Source organism: Gekko japonicus, unplaced genomic scaffold, assembly GCF_001447785.1.
Source record: "Gekko japonicus isolate JY-2015 unplaced genomic scaffold, Gekko_japonicus_V1.1 scaffold2020, whole genome shotgun sequence".
In the NCBI taxonomy this organism is placed as follows: Eukaryota; Metazoa; Chordata; class Lepidosauria; order Squamata; family Gekkonidae; genus Gekko; species Gekko japonicus.
The window spans coordinates 226,690-244,385 of NW_015176036.1; the positions used below are offsets into that span (position 1 = coordinate 226,690).

At 42.1% G+C, this 17,696-nt stretch overlaps 1 protein-coding gene across 3 annotated transcripts in view; it reads left to right on the forward strand.

The window, feature by feature from the left end:
• PAMR1 (peptidase domain containing associated with muscle regeneration 1) overlaps positions 1–17,696 on the forward strand; it is a 96,807-nt gene that overhangs the window by 68,094 nt on the left and 11,017 nt on the right. For 2 of the 3 annotated variants that reach the window (XM_015426633.1, XM_015426634.1), the window contains one exon: positions 12,489–12,701. In XM_015426633.1, the coding sequence (XP_015282119.1) occupies positions 12,489–12,701 (213 nt within the window). Of the gene's footprint in view, positions 1–5,052; positions 5,081–12,488; positions 12,702–17,696 lie in introns of all 3 variants that reach the window. The other variant, XM_015426632.1, reaches the window with a different exon arrangement.

The window sequence follows — 17,696 nt, forward strand, 5'->3', positions numbered from 1 at the left end:
AGGAATGGCGCTTTAGAAAAGTATGTAGGTAGGAGTGGTTGTGAAACTTCCAAGGAAAAACAAGGAGTATCACAGACTAGATAAATTTGAGCTCAGAGATCTGCTTCAGAAAGACTTTTTGTATTATACCTAGTGCGTAGCTGAATATTTTAATGTCTTAAATTACATCAGCTTCATCAGGAAGTGTCAGAAAAACTTTCCTTTCTATATAGAAAAGACATTCTACCACAACCCTGCATTGTGCAGTGGGTTGGACTAGATGACCCTGGAGGTCCCTTCCAACTCTATGATTCTATGATTCTTTTCCTGCCTTCCATTATCCAGTAAAATTCATAGTGTCTATCTCATTATCCCATGGAGTAAAGGGGTTGCCTATTCTGGTTTCTGGCTTAATGAGAACATTGGGCATGGTCTACTGTGGAGCTCCTTGCAGGCTCCGTTGCAGCACATACACAGGACCAGTTGGTTCCTGTCCTTTCTGTACTGCATTTTCTGGAATCTGCTCCAAGGATATTTTCACAGAGCTGAACTGCGTGTGACAATATGTGCCTTCTAACAAAATCCCAATGACTGGGTCTTTGAGGCAAAGCAGCTGTGATGATGATTGTGACGCAGTGGGGTGGCGTTTAATTCTTCTGCTGCTCCCCATTTTTTCTTTTCTGCACTTCTCTCCCTACTGTTTTCCCCATCACAGGACCCATGCATCCTTCCTAACATGCATCAGAAACACCATTGAGGGAAAGTGGCGGATGGGGTGGGAGAGTGGCAGTCAAGAAGTGCCACCTCAGAGCTTCACTATTCCAAATCATCTGCTTTCCAGAGTTTTATTACATGTATTGACCAGGGGCAGCAATGAAATGACAATATACAGAACAGTTGCTGCAAAGTGCACACAATTATAAGAATAATAAACAATGATTAAGCTATAATACTGATGAATTGTATGTATGGTTTTTTCATTTCTAAATTGATGTAAATATGGTTGGTAGGTTCCCTGTCATGAGTTGTAATTATTTCTTGATAGGAGACCTGTATGATAAAGAGTCATCGAAACAAACGGTAACTCGAGAAGTTCGTCCCTGTCCGTTCATCTTGATGTCATCATCCTTTGGTTGATGGTGCTTTGCTGTTAATTCCAGAGTTTTATTACATGTATTGACCATATGTAAAATTTCCATTGCTTTGCAATACAAATAGGAAAGCCATTTTGGACAGAATGCTCATTTGCACGACTGTCTTCTATTTGAACAGCCATCAGCTATTCACCTAGATGTGGCAGAGAAATTAAACATCATATATAAAAATGCTTAAAGGGTCGCACACTAAATTCCTTGTGAAACTTTAGTCTTTTGAATATTTTACATATACACTTAACTGTGGTTTTCTGAACGATTTTCAGTTTAACTAGGGCACTGTAATATCCTTTTAGAAATTAGATGTACTACAAGTTATGCTGGGACAATTCAGTTGTGGGTACAACAGTGCTGCTGTGTGTAGATGCTGCATGAATTTTCCCTTGCTAGCTATTTCTTCTGTTGCCTTTCTTCTCTCATCTCACTGTAAAAACTTGCCTTTAGCCATGTCACGCAGGAATCCCCCTACTGGAGTTGCATGTCAAGAACGAATGAAGGCCCTGGGAGGAAAGGGATTGCATGGCTCAGTGTTTGTCAGCTCCACAAAACATAACTGGCTGTGCCAAGGACACTGGAATGTTGCCACTTGGATTGGTCCTTTGGGCTCGTAAGTCAGAGCAAGTCAGTGCTTGTTTTAGCTGTTGCTGAATGACTAATGGGCGAAAAAGGTTCCGCTGACAGGGCTGATCCAGGGATTCTCTTATTGTCTACAGTCCTGTGATGCTCAGCTGATGCGAGTGCGAGAGACCAGAAATTTCCCTCGGAATCTGGAGAAAGAAATGATCTGAGACTGAGAGTATAATTGAAGCAGCACTTTGATGGCTAGCCTGAGCTGCTGAAAGCGTACATTGATTGGAATGCCTCCTTATAAGCTAACCACTAAACAGAATTCAGGCTTTTAAATTTTTGTGAGGTTTGATTTTTCACTACACTGAAGGTACCATTGGTGTGAATGTGAAAATGTTCTTGGGGAAAACCTCTTTCACCATTTCATGCAATTTTTGTACCTGTTTGCACCATTAATTCTGTTTACATCTGAAGTTTCTCTGTTCTGCTGCTGCTGTGGCAAGGCGGACGGGATGGAACACAAGTTGATTGAAGCTCCCTCCTTTGGCGTGCTGCACTGGCACTTTCATTGACTGCTAGTGCTGCTCAGCAGGGCCATTTCCACACAAGTTATTTGCCTCAGGTTCACTGTTCTTGGGAAGTAGCATTTCTCCCCTGCTTCTCCACAGCATCATGGTGCATTTGTGCACCTGCCAGTCTTCCTCAACTTTTCTCTGATCTTTCCCAAACCTGCTTTGCGGCAAAGTTTTGGCCAAGGTAGCAGAAAAGTCTGAACGGATGCCTGCCATGTCGGGTGGAAGAGTCTGGATTTTCCCAGTTCCACCCACATGGCAGCCATTTCCCTGCCCATGTCCCCATGGTAGCCATTTCCTTCCTCCACCACTAGGGGCGTTTTGGTTCTAATCTGTAATTGAATATAGTTATAACATTATAACAACCGGTATATCAAGTTCTCTGAATTCCCAATATCCATAAAAAACATATCTCCACAATGAAAGAGGCGAGAAACACTTTTTAAAAATGAATGCTGGAAATCCAGAGAACAGATTGTTATATTATTATTATTTTTGCCATCAAGTCACAGTGGACTTATGGCAACCCCATGGAGTTTTGAAGGCAAGAGACGATAAGAGGTGCCTCTGTTTCGTGACCCTGGATTTCCTTGGAGGTTTCCCATCCAAACACTTAACAGGGTCAACTCTAGCTTCCAAGGTCTGACAAGATTGGGCTAGCCTTGGTAAGGACTGCTACAACATTATGATGTTATAGTGATACTCAATTGTCAACCTAAAAGGAGGGGAGACCCTGTTTGTGTGTGTGTGGGGGGGGAAGCTGCTGCCTGAGGACTGTGGAAGCCCCATTGCCATTGTACTGTATTGGCAGCCACAGGAGCACTGGGGAAGCTACACAAGACTGTTCCTGTGTGGAAAAACCCAAGTATTTTGCCCCACCCCAGTCCTGATGATGGCATGCAGTTTGGGTGCCATTTGAATTAGAACATGTATTCAGCTTCAGATGCATTCCCATCCATAGTCTGACCAAATTGTTCCATTAGGAACCTGGACTGGGTCAAGGGAGAACTGGCCCAAGTGCTTCCTTCTTCTTCCAATACACTCTTTTGCAAAAGTATCCAAAATACTACTGAAAGCGAATGGTTATTTTATGGGAGAGGTAAACATATTTATAAAATGTACCCTTCATTCCACCTCATCTCCAGGAATTGTCCAAGCATGGAGTTCAATGGCAGAGTTGTCAACTTTTTCCCATTGAAACCAATGGGACTTAAATGTGTTTAACTTTGATTCGATTATGTCCCATTTTCATCTTGCATTTGCTTTTTGAGATCAGTCACTTAACTTTTATTGTGGGAGAATACAGATGCTTTCCCCTCAGGTTGTATTTCCATTGCTGAGAATGCTCATAACACAATACAGTGTTAATTTCTGTTGGATGATAATGGGGAATTTCACATTACCCAGTTTCACCCGGTTTCAAGCTGGCAATCATCCGTTTTGAAGTGAACTGGTACAGGGCTGCCATTTCACACAGGGCTTGCCCCTACCGGAAGTGAGCCGGATCAGAAGCGGTTTGGCATTTCAGACTTGCACAGCTTTGTTTTCCCGCCGTTTTCCTCCTGTGTGGGTGATCGTTTTTTTAAAAAAATGTTCGATTTATAGCACTATAGCAGTATAACAAAACACTCCATGCATTCCAATGGGATTGATATAATGCTATTCCGTTATAGCGCTATAAATGGAACGTTCAAAAAAACCACAACAGATGGAGATCGCCCGCACGGGCAAAAAAAGGCGGGATAAAAGCGTATCGGAACCGGGAGAGGGCACTGGAGACCACTTGGAAGTGGATGACAGGTAAAATGCTTCAGTCCCGGTTCCTAAATGGGACTGAAGCGTTTGTGTATGAAATGGCAAATAGATTCCGGAAGGGAACCGGTTCTCAAACGGGTTCTGTCTGAAATGACAGACCAGAACCCGTTTGACAACCGGTTCCCTTCCAGAATCTATCGCCTGTCTGAAATTCTCCAATGAGAAGGTGGAGCTCTGAGGTGGTGTAATGACCATTTCCTATGGGAGGGTTGGATTTTAGTTCTGGATGTTCCTTCACATAAAAAGATGCATGTAAATAGAAAACTAGCTCAGCAGAGAAAAGTTCTACCATCTCTTTTTGCTTGCTCTACTCTTTAAAAAATTCTGGGGAGTTTTTAACATAAGAAGTTTCCCAAATGTGATCCCCTCCGAAGTTCTCCTTCTGTAGTCCATTTTCCTATCTTATTCCCACTTCATTCTCCAGCATGTGTGAATGAGACATATTTTTATCTAGATTTGGGCTATTTAGTGCAATATGTGCCTCAAAGACCTTTACAGAATGTTCTTCCCTTTTCTCTCCAAAAGTTTTTTCAGGGTATAACCGTAAGAGGCTACTGCAAAGGTTATGTGTGCCTTGAAGAGAGGGGAGAGTGTTGAAAGGCATTTTAAAAATATATCCTACAAAGGAGCTTGTCATAGGCTAAATCTCTTTTGAATGCACTGTGGAATCTGAGGGAGGAAAGAAACGAGCAGGTTCATGCACCCGATAGATATCTGTTCATATAATGAAAGAAAAAGGCCTTATAAAGCACAGAAGGTACTGACATTCATTTCAAACCGTGTTCAGAGCTGTTCTCACAAGAAGCTGCTGCACTGAGGTAGAAAGGATAAAGCGGGTGAGAAACTGCATGAAATGCTCTAAGGATGAAGTATAAAATAGGTTATGAGACAGCTTTTATTGGCCTCCCTTTGCTCGGTGAAAAGGTATTACAGGCATCTGCTCATTCATCAGGCCGAACAGCAAGGTAGCAAGTTCAAATGCAAACCTTTCAGGTAATTTCAAATAGACAGAGGTAAAATCAGAAAGTGTGCATCCTAAGGGATGACCCAGCTTGATGCAGAAAATCCCAGAGTTCCTCCAATGTCAAAAAAACGTTAATAATGAAAAATGCTGAATTTTTTCTGTCTTTTAACTAGATGTAGTGATGGGAGATCTCTGAAGAGATGTCTTGTTGGTTTTTTTAGACAGCAGACAGCAGCCACATGAGGCTCCCAGTTTGGATTGCGACCAGTGGAGTGTTTAATTTGTTCCCTCCACCACTTTTGCAACTTCAGTACAGGCCCACTCCCCCATACAAATGGTGGTTTCAGAGGGCAATCTGAAATCACAAAAACGGTTCAGAGGAAAGGTGCAGGAAAAACCTCCTTTCATCTGCACCACGGCTGTGCTCCAAATCAGTGTCCAACCCCACCAGGCTGTTTGTAAACTGGAACACAGGACAAATGTACAGATCTCACATCATTAAACCTTCGTCATCTCATGTCAGAGACAGTCCTATGCATGTGGCATTTAAGCAAGAAGGCAGATTGGTTCTCTCTGCTGATTTGTCCCTCCCCTCCAACCTTGTAGTTCCTGTCCTATCAGGCTGGGCACTATTTCACCACATTGTACACGTAGTGAAACAGACACACGAGCGTTAGTACCAGTATGAACGTGGGCCCGAATCCAGATATGCTTAAATCCGATTGAAATCCCTACAACAAGTTAGTCATTAATATCAGTTTAATTTAAGCCCACCTAACTTGCTGTCGATCAGGGCTGGACTTTCCTTTCGTTTCCTGAAGTGGTATCTCAAGAAAAAATGCCAGTTATGATGGCCTTCTGTTGCTGTTGCCTTCAGCATTAGCTTTGTCTTGATGTGCATAGTGGAATCTACTTCTGTGGCTTAAAAAAAACAGAACTTTCATCCCATCATTCTGCATGTGCGGTTACATCATGCCTGAAGTGTTCTGTAAACAAATAACCTGGATGCCAAAATTGAAGGAATTAATAGAACAAGAAGTTAAAAACAGTAGTGGTTTATTTAAAGGTCTTCATAAATTATTATGTGCATTTTCTATAGAGAAAAGTTTAATAAAATGAGTAAGGCTACAGACACCTGAGGGCAATGGCAAAACCCCTGATGACTTTATGGAATTAATATTCAGTACAATCTAGTGACATGTGGTTGGGACCTTGCCTTCATGATGAACTGAAATCCTATCATAGCTAGTAGTGTCACCACTTTCAGTGAGCGAATCCAATGGCTTCAGAATCTATTAGTTGCCTCCTCACTCCCCACCCCATGATAATGGGGGTCACATTTTTACTGTGGCAACATTTAGGCATATGTTTTTATGATAGTATATTTGATCTATTTTTCTTTGTTTTAAACTGTTTACACAGTTCTGAGCCCGCTTTGTGGGGAGGGCAGTATAAAAATTCAGTGAAACAAACAAACAAACAAATACTTGGTGCCTGTATAGCATTTTCAAGCTTTGTAAGTAATACACTGTCATTTTGTAATGTTTGCAATAAATCTGTAAGGAAGGCATAATTATCCCTACTTTACAAAGGAGTGTATGTGGGGGGGGGGTACTGAAGCTGTGAAAGAAGTTTCTTTAAGATTAGCTAGTGAGTTCATAGCAAAGATGTGATTCTCAGTTCACAGCTTTTAGCCTCTAAACTGCACCTGCTGGTATACAATAGCTGTACACTAATAATAGCCATTATTCAGAACAGATCCAAATAAGTACCAAGATTCAAATCAGGCTAGAATAGGTTACTGTTTATTTTTTTAAAAATCACTGGTTAGTATATAGGAGCTGAACTTGCGGTTGTCGGGAATTCATTGTCTAGGAGATTTTTTTTTTAAAAAATGCAGTTGACAAATTTGACATTTTGGGGAAAAATAGACTGTGAAAAATTTTAATAATGCAGAAAGGTAAGAAACAAAGTGTAAAGAACACAACAAGACACGCAGCAGGTACATAGAACTACCACAGGAAGTACTGACAGGAAGTTTTGTCGTATTAGAGAAAGATACAGCTTTTCTCAATATAAACAGAAAACCCTTGTTCAATTTCCTTTCAAATTTATCTTAAATTCTGACAAAAAGCAATTATTTATTATACAGGTCTCTTTGAGATACACGAACAACATGTTTTGTTTATTTTTGCTCATACAGTGAGTTATGATAGATATAAGATTAGGAATGATTTAAAATGACTTAAAAGAGAGCAGGGGGGAAAACCCACACCAAAACATTTGCTCATGTCTGTGTTGTGAATGAGTATCATGTTCAGCTTTGGGATGGGTACCACTTACAGAGATATCTATATATATAAAAGAAAGTCCCCTTACAGTAAAATCAACACCCAGGCCAAACCACTGGACCTAGAGACACCAAATTTGGGGAGAGCGCTCCCACTGTGGCATAGGTGCTCGCTAAGAAGGGATTTTTAGAAATTCTACCCCTAAGTGGGTCAAAAGGGGGGAAATGTGCTCCCCCCACTGATTCCTATGTGGCTGCCAGGCAGCTGCCTCCCTGCCCCCCCCACTCTCTGATTGGTCAGCTGCAGAGCTCAGTGTTAGGTTAAAAAACAAACAAACCAGTTACAGGGGACTGCAGATAGCTAATGACAGTTGAGAAAATCAGGAGTGGCCAACAACCACCTGTGAGGTGAAGCAAAGCTGCTGGCCCAGCCTCTCTGATGGCTTCCAACACACTCCACCCACCTCCTACAGCTAACAGGTGGTTGTCCGTCAGGTGCAACAGTGGTTGCAGGGTGCTTAAAGCCACGAGGGAGACCACCCTATCCATAACACCTTAGTGATCCTGCCGGCCCCGCCTCCCAGTGGCTTCTAATACTCCTCCCCCTCCCCCTCCTACACTGGACAGGCAGCTGCCTGTCAGGTGTAGGAGAGGAGGTGAGATGCTTACAGCTGCTGGGGAGGTTTGCTCAACAGGATTGCCTTAGCACTGCTGCTGGCCCAGCCTCCCCGATGCCTTTAAATACAATCCCCCCCAACACCAGACAGGCCGGTGTCTGTCAGGTGTAGGAGCAGGGCCAGGGTATGAACGTTTATGGAGTGATAGTAAAGGACATTTCTGGGAGCCATTTCGATGCGTGCCTCCCTCATGAACCTGAAGAAATGTCCACCACATCACCACTCCCTCACACCAACTTCCCCTCACACCTCTCACCTCTTACTGCCCCCAAGAAAGCTCCTGGCAAACGTCAAGCCAGATACACCAACGCTACAAGGAGGAGGCAACTTAGGAATGCGACAAATACATTTGCACATAGCACTCCTGCAGTGCACTGAGCTGCACAGGCCAAGTGCCAGCAAGATCACCCTGAGGTGCTCAGAACAACACAGTCTCCATATGAGCAAAATAATCCAGGAACACAAGTAGAGAGGCCATCACTTTCATGGAAGGTAGCAGGAGCTGACTTAACAGAGAACTGCTTCTTAAATGGACAGTTCTATGTGGCCTGCTCCAGAGTGAGCTCATCAAGCAGCCTGGAGATCCTAGCACCTGAGGGCAGAACCACTAATGTGGTCTAGAGAGAGGTCCTTCAGTAGAGAGAGAAAAAAGTACGTGTGTCTCATTTCATTTCTTACACTACAATCTTCTCTGTTAGAATTCCTACAACAAATGTCACATTTCAAATTTCACATCATCAGTATTATAACAGTGAAGCACGGGTATCAGGCTAGTTAGAACATAAGAGAAGCCATGTTGGATCAGGCCAATGACCCATCCAGTCCAACACTCTGTGTCATACAGTGGCCAAAAGCCAGGTGCCATCAGGAGGTCCACCAGCAGGGCCAGAACTCCAGACGCCCTCCCACTTTTGCTCCCCAAGCCCCAAGAATACAGAGCATCACTGTCTGTCCCAGAAATAGTTTTCCATTTATATCTTGTGGCTAATAGCCACAGATGGACCTCTGCTCCATTGAGCTATCATTATGAGGCAGTGCAGCATAACTCTTACATGGTATTTATAATTTTGTATTATTTTATATTATACAGTATTTATATATGATATTATTATGCAATTATATATTTTATAGTGTTGTTTAAATTGGCATATCCCTTTGATGGAAAGATGGGGCTAAAATTGGTTGTATGTAAATGACTTAGCTTGTTGCTTTACCTTATTTAAGCTGTGATAGGCTTTCTGTTCTAAGCAGTGTTCATGCTGTGCTGCTGAGATACTTTTATAGTGGCATGCTAAGCACAGATGCACCCTTCTATGCCCACTGAATTTAATGGTCCACCAAGGTGAGTGGGGGGGAGGCAGTGTTGAATAATTTGAAACTCAGTAAATGCCAGAATTATGGGCACAGTTCAGTGCTTAATTCTCTCCAGCTGAAATCAATGGGACTTCAAACTGCTTACTATGGCTGAATTAGGCTCTATGAGTTTATTTATAACATCAGAGTTTCTAACCTAGGGCTATTCTTTAAGTATTAGCCTAAAATGAATAGCAAGTAGTCCCAATTCTATAGGTGTCTGATTCAGATGAATGGTATCTTTGACTAACCATTAAAATTCAAATAGCGGCACATACTAATGAATACCGTAAACTTAAAGTGGCAGCTTGTATAGTTATTCCTTCAGCCTAGTGACTAATCTAGTGAACAGAATGGAATGACACACAAGCATTTGTCAGACCTCAGTCAAGCTGTCTAGGTTTGTTGTTGTTTTTTAAATGCATATACTAGTCTTATTGTTTTGATGTTATTTTTTTGTCTCCTGTAGACCTTCCTCCTTAATATTTTCATTATGTTCTAAGTAACAAATCAATGTAACACAGTCCTGTTTTTGTAATAAAGTGGATTTTTTTGAAATATCTGAACTGTCAGTGGTGATGTGTAGGACTCCAGGTGCTCCTGCTCATGGTTTTGTGGAAGGAGATGACTTTAAATATGGGGCCCAGGTTTACTTCAAGTGCAACGCGGGCTACACCTTAAAAGGCAGCCATGTTGCCTACTGTCAGCTAGATGGGAGCTGGTCAACACAACATCCTGGATGTGGTAAGGCTGCTTTATGTTTCTAATTGTGCATCAACCACTGTATATTCCTTTACAGAATTTAGTGGGACTAATATAATAAAGAGCAAGGCCAGTATTTTGTTTTGAGGTTGACAAATTTAGCAGCTTGACAGTGATTTCACTGGTCTCTATATAGTATGCAGAGAAGAAAGAAACAACCCCTGCAACAACTGGTTGCCAGCTTGGGAAGAGGAGAATCTCCACTTGCCATAAGCCTTGGGTAACATGTGATCTGCCATGGGGATCTCAAGGTATGATCTTTGGCAAGGCATCTGTGCTGGCTGTTGAAACCAGAGGCCAGAACAGGCGCAGAGAGTCTTCTGAATCTGTGGTGTTTTCTAGAGAGACTAATACATAAACATGTATTTAATGACATGCTTGCTATTTTAACTTTCTTATATGCATTCTTCATACATTTGTAGAAAAGTAATTGTGCAATGGCTGAAGGTTCACACATTTTTAATGTATGAGTGGTAGTCTGAGCCACACATCTGCTGCACGAGTTTCAGTATTAAAATCCAAGCCTTAAAATCCCTTTAAGATTTCATGATGTAAAATGCACCTATTTACAACTTGACCACTTGCAATATTTGGATTGGTAATTGCCCTGCTTCCCCATGCTTAATAGCATATCCCATTATCCTTCTCCCTCAATAGCTGCTGTCTTTTCAGAATTCCATAAGAACATAAGAGAAGCCAATGTAGGATCAGGCCAATGGCCCATCCAGTCCAACACTGTCACACAGTAGCCAAAAATACCAGGTGCATTCAGGAGGTCCAGCAGTGGGGCCAGGACACTGTTGCCCCCCCCCCCAAGCACCAAGAATACAGAGCATCACTTGCCCCAGACTGAGAGTTCCTGTCTATAACTTGTGGCTAATAGCCACTGATGGACCTCTGCTCCATCTGTTTATCTAATTCCCTCTTGAAGCCATCCATGCTTGTAGCTGCCACAACCTCCAGACACTGTCCAATTGCATACAGATCACTCATTTCCAATACCACCAACAAGTATGTGATACATCCTAGGTTCTGCTTTGGGGAATGGATCAAATACTTGACCTTGATCTTTCCCCTCCCCAAATCTCCTTCTCCATCTTCAGTATGTATTTGTGCAGGGAAGTTCAGTATAAAGGGCACCTAATGTCTGATTTGAGTGGATGCTGGGTTCATTTGGGTTACTGGAGTTTGACGATCACTGAGCACTTTATGTGATTTAGGACTGGTTTTTAAATTGTATAGTATGTTTTTAAAAAGTTATAGGTATACAAGAGGGGGACCCGCGATACTCACGGGGGGGGAGAGAAGAGCCCCGTCTCCTCCATCCCCCCATCTCCCCGAGGCGGCGGGGGCGGCGGCAGTGGCCAGGCCAGTGTTCGCCCCCCGCCCCCGAGCGAGGCCTCTCTTCCCCCGCACGCGCAGGAGACTCTCTTGCACTTTCAGGGGGATTTAAACATCCCCCCGATTTTTTTTTAACTTTTTTATTTTTGTGCACATGTGGGGACTGCCCCACATGTGCACAAACCTCCCCCTGCCCCCCAAGTGCCCCCAAAGTGCAGATATAGATATCCGCACGGAGGGGGCAACTTGGGTATTAGTATAAGGATGTTGTTTTATTGTAGCAAGTGTATCTTGCCTTGTAAGCCGCCCTGAGCCCTACGGGGGAGGGCGGGGTATAAATTTGATAAATAAATAAATTAATTAATGCAAACAACCTGGAGAAACAAAGAATAAGGTTTATGAAATGTATTACACAAACAGACTATTTGTATGTATTGAAGTGATTTTCCATTTTCCTTTCCAGTCAGCATTTCCTTTTCGTTGCTCCTAAAGAAAACACAAAAACCTGAATTTTAGGTGCATCAGACTTTCAAATATAATATTATGGATTCTGACAATTTTAGTTTTTGTTCATGGCTTGAACACTGTTGGCTACAATGGCAATTGATCAGTCATTCAATTATTACAAACTCTGCAATTTATGAGCATTCAAATTAATAGCATCTTTAGTAAGCAGATCAAGTGATTGTAATCACAAACTATTAGAATGCATGGCCAGATCTTACCACTTCCATGGTGTAGCTATGTGATATAATGGTCCAACAGAGCATTACTTCTCCAAATGACTTTCTTGCATTGGTCAACATGCAGGTGTACTTATTTGTTCTTACAGCGATATATGCCAATTTTAAAGTTAGTATATTTGCTTCTCTAATGTCTGTAAAAGAATCTTGACAAAAGGTAGCAGTATGCCTACCTGTATCTCAGTGTATGCACAAACTACCAAATGATCTGGTGCTCAGGTTATGCTTTCCACTTGACAAAAAATAATAATAACATTTCCCCCACTGCTAGTTATAGAAGACAGAAACTGCTCCTATCCTGGTGCTCCACTCAATGGGTATACAAAAGTGGTGGAAGATGGTTCTCTGATGAACAGCCGTTATGCAAAAATTGGAACGATCATTGCATTCTTTTGTAATAATTCCTATATTCTCAGTGGTAACGAGCAAAGGATCTGTCAAGAGAACGGAGAATGGTCAGGGAAACAACCAATCTGCATTAAAGGTAGTTAACAGTCTCTTTCTTTCAACTCCTAAAACCAATACCTTTTTTTAAATACTGGTTTAATTTTATAGCTGATTTTATGGATGTTCAAGCTGTTTCCTAACACATTTCAATAAAAGTGTCAAGTGGCACCTGATATAGAAGCAGAGAGTTTGCCAAACCTCCTCATCTATTGGATTCAGTCAAGAAAATTAGTAGGGACTCCAGAAGAGTTCTAGTTGTTGTGGTTGGTAATTGTACATTTTCTCCAAGACCCTTGTGTCAGGCACTAAAATGGAGACATTTCAGCTCCTTGGCAGTTCGTCACCTGGTAGGACTATAAAGGTTTCTCAATCAGGTTTGGCCTTTGCAAAGTTTTCCCTTAAGCCCAGTCTTGGGGACTCCAGTTTCCTGATTTCCATTCTGCTAGCAGCATCACTACACTTCCTACTAGATGTGCTAGAGAGCCAGTTTGGTGTAGTGGTTAAGAGTCGCAGACTCTAATTTGGAGAACCAAGTTTGATTCCCCAAGTCTCTGTGTAGAGCCGGCTGGGTGACCTTGGGTCAGTCACAGTTCTCTCAGAGCTGTTCTCTCAGAGCTCTCTCAGCCCCACCTACCTCACAGGGTGTCTGTTGTGGGGAGAGGAAGGGAAGGAGATTGTAAACTGCTCTCAGAGTCAGAGTGAAGGGCAGAGTATAAAACAACAACAACAACTCCTCCTTCTGATGCTGAGGAACTGGAAAATTATTTTTCTATAGAATTGCCAGATGTTATTTTCTAGAAGTAAAATATAGTTTGAAAGTGAGCTATTTTTCTAAAATCTGGTTTTAAGATCAATTTTTAATATTCCCTTTACACCTTCATATAATTTCCTGACATCATTACTGCCCAGTTAATACGAGAGAATATACTCACTGAAACATTTATATAGATCTTAAATTTTACAGCCATATAGTGGCTTTTATTCAAAACCCTTTTGCTTTTCACCAATTATTGTAAAATGCTCCCTCCTGTTTCTGAACTTAATTAGACTTCATGAGACAAACTGAAGACAAAATTGGACATTGGCAAGGGTGGGAGTGGGCCTTTGGAACTGGCAGGGAGCCCCTTTTTTGTATAGGACTCCCGGATTCAAGAACAAATGAACTGTAGTCATTTATTTTAGGCCAACAATCCAACAGCTTTATTAAGAGACATAACACTGATAGAGAAACTGACAGGAATAAGGGGAGAAAGTCTAATGATGGCATATAATTCCAGTTAAAAACACGAGGGCTCTAAATTTAACTCTTTAGCATTCATGTTAATACATGTTTCTCTTTCCATATCTCTCTCACACACCAGATCTTTCCCTCTCCCTTTGACTATGTATATTCATTGACAGTATCCCCTAAAAATTGCCTGTGAATAAAAATGTACTTTATTTGTGGATTTTCCACTTCCCACCAAAGCAATTTCAACCCATCTTGTTTCCACTTTAATCAGAATCTCTTACAGTAGCACCCACGATCCAGCATCTTGGTATGTTCTGTGTACTCTACCAAAATATCTATGATTCAATCAATTTCCCCCCAAAATTAGTTTAGATTTAATAAAGTTTACCTTTGATAGCAGCCAACGTAGATAGTGCCAAAGCAGACAGCTGATAATTATTATGTAGTGAAGCAGTAACTCTTGAGGTCGTACATGGAGAAACAACACCCTAGGCATAGTTAAACCCAGGCATTTCTACCATGCCTGAGCAATCAGATGCTGGAACTCTCCTAAGCAATTATATGATCCAATTTAACAGATGTCAGGGTTTGGCTTAAACTTATGACCCTTTGCCTGTCATAAAAATCTGGGCTCACAGACTAATGGAAAAATGTTGTGACATTTAACACTTCTATAGGAAATGAGGATTGTATATTAGAACGTGAAGCTTGATTCCTATGTCCAGTTACAAAAGAATTTCAATGACACTTAATGCATATATAGCTGTGTGCAAAAACATAGCCTAAGAAGGCATGGGATTCCAAAGAGTAAGTGCTGAACTGGAAGCAAAGCTTTATTGGATTGTAATCTAATGCTCTCTCCAAAGAAACCACTTGAAATTTTGTCTTGGAATGTAGCAGGGTGGTCGCGATGCCTTCACTCATATATAGATGTCCCTTTCTTTCAACATGATTCTGACATTATTATTTTACAGGAGACCTGGTCAGCAGAAACTTTACATTTAGATGGATACTATTCTAATAATTTAGCGACTACGCCAGGAAAAGGCTCAGGAAGATTAAGGGGAGGATTGGGTATTTTTATTTCTAATTAATTCTCTTAAGGGTCACTGTGTATTGAAACCCTCTTTGGACCACTTAGCTATGGCCTTATTGGTGAGATGGGAGAAGGGAAATATAATTATAGTAAACTAGGGAAAAGGCCCGTTGTGGAAATAAATACAACGACCTCTAGAAAGAAGCTCCATGTCAATTTGCTGTGGCGACCTCAGCAGGGTATAATGACACTGAGTCCACCATTTTCTCCAGAGGAACTGATCTCTGCTTCCTAAAGACAGTTGTAATTTTGAGTGATCTCCAGCCCTCACCTGGAGATTGGCAACGATGGTTACCCAAAAGGGAATGGTTGGTTTGGAGGGTGGATTCTATGGCTTTGTGCCTGTCTGAGGTCCCACGCCTCCTGAAACCTCACCCTCTCCAGGCTCCATCCCTCACATCTCCAGGAATTTCCCATCTGGAGTTGGCAACCCTATCTCCTTCCCAGACAATCATCAACCTACCTTTATTTCCCCCTCACTCTTCAGCTTTCTACCCCCCCACACACCTGCAGCCTCTCTCGTGCTCTGAAGCCCTGACTGCTACGTCACATTGACTGTCATACGGGGGCCACCTCAGCAGCGTATAAGGATACAGAGCCCACCATTTTCTCCAGGGGAACTGATCTCTGCCATCTGGAAAGCACTTGTAATTCCGAGTGATCTCCAACCCTCATCTGGAGATTGGACACATTTTACCTCAGAACAGCAAACTGTTTAGAATGTTAGAAGCAAAAGCCAATCAAGTCGCATATGCAAATGACCTCTCTGTTCCGAGGCAAAGGCCAATGAGGCTGCATATGCAAATAACCTCTGTGTTCTGACTGGCTATTGGGGGGGAGGGGAACAGCAAACTGTTTAGAATGTTGGAGGCGAGACTCAAGCAATGCAGCCAGTGGATAGGGACAGATTCTGAGTGACACACCAGGGCGCCAACCAATTCTGGAGCATGTGGAATGTTCTAGAGAAGTTCCACCACCATTCGGCTTGTATATATAAGGGAGATGCTTATCTTCCAGCCCTATCGAAAAAGTCACTCACTGAGGAAAACTGGATAGTACTAGACAACTTTATTACAGACCTTATACTTGAACATCCAGAAGCCCAAATTTTATTGGCAGGTGATCTAAATGCTTGCTTGGGACAAAATGATGCTGTATTAGCATCTAAATCAAACTTCTTAATAGAGGGTCAGGAACAGGATCAAGTAGGGTTGCCCTTTATGCGAATATCTAAAGATGATGGAGTGAACTTTGCAGGGGTCTGCCTGCCTAAACTGGCATAAAGCAAACAGCTTTATATATTAAATGGGGCCTCCCAAAGTGATCATCCTGGGGAACATACCTTTGTAGCAGGAAATGGAGCGAGTTCCATTGATTATATCCTGGTGTGCAATACATTACTCCCTATGATCAAAACCTTCCAGGTACTCCCATACCTGGAAGGTGACCATTTACCTTTATGTTTACAGATAGACATTCCTTTGAACCCAAATATTCAAGAGGCCCAATATCCACCAAAAGTAGAATGTCTGAGGAAAAGATTAAGATGGGATAGTAAATTAGATAAAAAAGTAAATTTTAACATCCGAAAATTGGCAGAAATATACATCAACAGTTATGAACCCTGATATAATTCAAGACCCCTTAATAGATTACCAGACCTTCTTTCAGGAGCTTAATTCTATTTTGGCGGGCCCAGTAGGGAATAAATCATGTCAACACCACAGAAATAACAAACCTTGGTTTGATTCTCAATGCTGCCATGCAAAAAAAGGAGTTAAATTGCCTATATTTTCTCTCTTTGAATAATAATCCAGAAAGAAAATCTGAAACCCAAGTAGCTTTACTGAAACAGAAAAAACTATACAAATGTATTATCCAAAGGAAAAAGAGAGAACATATGCTGAGATTATGGGACGATCTTTTATTGGCAGTAAAGCAAAATAATTCATCTTTATTTTGGAAATTAACTAGTATCCGGGGATCCAAAACGCCCTCACCCCTAGATACTCACATATCAGCGGGTGGCTGGACAACTTTCTTTCAAAATTTGTATGATGACCATAAGCAGTCCCCCTTTTCGGGAACTATAGACAATCTCCCTGTATAGTCGCCAGTAAGGGTGTGCAAAAAAATTTTTTTGGCCGATTCGGATTCGGCCGAATTGGGCAGAATCAATTTTGGCCGGCAGTAAGACTCCTGCATGTCAGTTTCATCAGTAGGAGCCATTGGGGAGTCTTTGGCCAGCTGAATGTCAATTTCAGCCCCATCATATCCTATGGGCCATTGAAGTCAATGGCAAAACATAGGGTATATTCTTGGGGCTGGAGGGAGGGGGTTTGAGGGAGAGGCTCCAAACTCACAGGGTAGCTGCTGGAGCCTCTCCCCAAAATACCCATCACATTTCAAGGACATTGAACCAGGGGGTCCAATTCTACGGGCCCCCAAACAGGTTGCCCCATTCTCTCCATTGTTCTCTATGGTGGGAACAAAAGTTATGTTTTTTCCACGGTAGCTTCGGGAGCCTCTCCCCACATAAACCCCCGTGTCCCAAAGCAATTGGACCAGTGGGCCCAATTCTATGGGCACCCAAACAGGTTACCCCCATTACCTCCATTGTTTCCAATGGGGAAACCCAGCCAGCAGCACTTAAGGCAGGCAAGCAGGCAGCACCCAACAGTCAGACTCTCCCAGAGAATCTCAGG